The sequence below is a fragment of the Perkinsus marinus genome (assembly GCF_000006405.1).
Source record: "Perkinsus marinus ATCC 50983 genomic scaffold scf_1104296940754, whole genome shotgun sequence".
In the NCBI taxonomy this organism is placed as follows: Eukaryota; Perkinsozoa; order Perkinsida; family Perkinsidae; genus Perkinsus; species Perkinsus marinus.
This window is the reverse complement of record NW_003212734.1, coordinates 1-1,017: the sequence shown is the minus strand read 5'-3', so window position 1 is coordinate 1,017 and position 1,017 is coordinate 1. Positions and strand designations below refer to the sequence as shown.

The 1,017-nt window shown below is 53.9% G+C and overlaps 1 protein-coding gene across 1 annotated transcript; it reads right to left on the bottom strand.

The window, feature by feature from the left end:
* Window positions 1–98: 98 nt before the first annotated feature.
* Pmar_PMAR012730 (merozoite surface protein 2, putative) lies at window positions 99–848 on the bottom strand (the record flags this gene model as incomplete). Its single annotated transcript, XM_002782002.1, has 1 exon — window positions 99–848. One exon carries the CDS (start codon window positions 846–848, stop codon window positions 99–101), a length of 750 nt encoding a protein of 249 aa, XP_002782048.1.
* Between the last annotated feature and the right edge of the window lie 169 nt (window positions 849–1,017).

Below are 1,017 nucleotides of genomic sequence, written 5' to 3'. Positions count from 1 at the left end.
ATCATACTCATTCACTCGTTATCAAGATCGCATGCGATACCGCGGGTTAGTCAAAATGCGGTTCATTAAACACTTCAAAGCTTCATTCCAAAATGTCTTCACACACTCGGGCTGGAAGTAGCCTGAGAAGCGGCCACCTCAGCCGTTGTCGCTGAGGCTTCGGTGGTGACATCAACGTTGGTGGTGGCACTGATAGTAGTGACTGGGAAGTCAGCTGTAGTCGCGAGATCAGTGGCGACGTCGTCTGTTGTAGTAGCAGCGAATGTGGTGGATGAGGCCTCTCCAGTAACATCCGGCGATGTGGTTACTTCCAGGGGAGCTGCTGTGCTGGTCGTTTGTGCAACAGTGGTAGGCTCGACAGGAGCGTCGGTAGTAACATCAGCCGCATCGGCTGTAGTTACCATTCCGGTAGTGTCAACAGCAACAGAAGTGGCCGTATTGGTTTCTTCGGGAGCGGCTGTTGTGCCGTCCTGGATTGTGGTGGTCTCAGTGACTTCATCGGTGGCTTCACTTGGAGTAGTGGTAACTGCAGCAGCCTCGCAAGTGCATGGCGCATTGGATGAATGGCAGGTGCTTGGTGTAGCCCAGTACTTGCAGTAGGAGCCAGGAGTATCCGAGGCACAACCAGCATCACAATTACGGGGAACTTCAGTTGTCTCACCCGACCCGCAGTAACAAGGGACGTTGGAGCCAAAGCACCTGCTAGGTGTCTGCCAGTATTTACAATACGACCCGGGATAGGTGGCGGCACACTCGGCATCGCACTCGGTGGTGTGGCCCATCACGTATGTGATGTCCCGGAGAACATTGAGACAGACGATGATGAAGGGGAAGGAACGGATAGTCATCGTGCACGAGTGTGAGAAAATCTGCCGGAAATGCGGAGCCAGACTGGACCTGCGAGGGCCTATGCCAACGCCATAGGCTGGTGCTAATTAGGCAAACCCGTTGAAGCGCTAGTGAGCTCAATGTTGATCGTTCGCTGTAGCTGAACAGTAGCGCGCGCGATGTCTATCT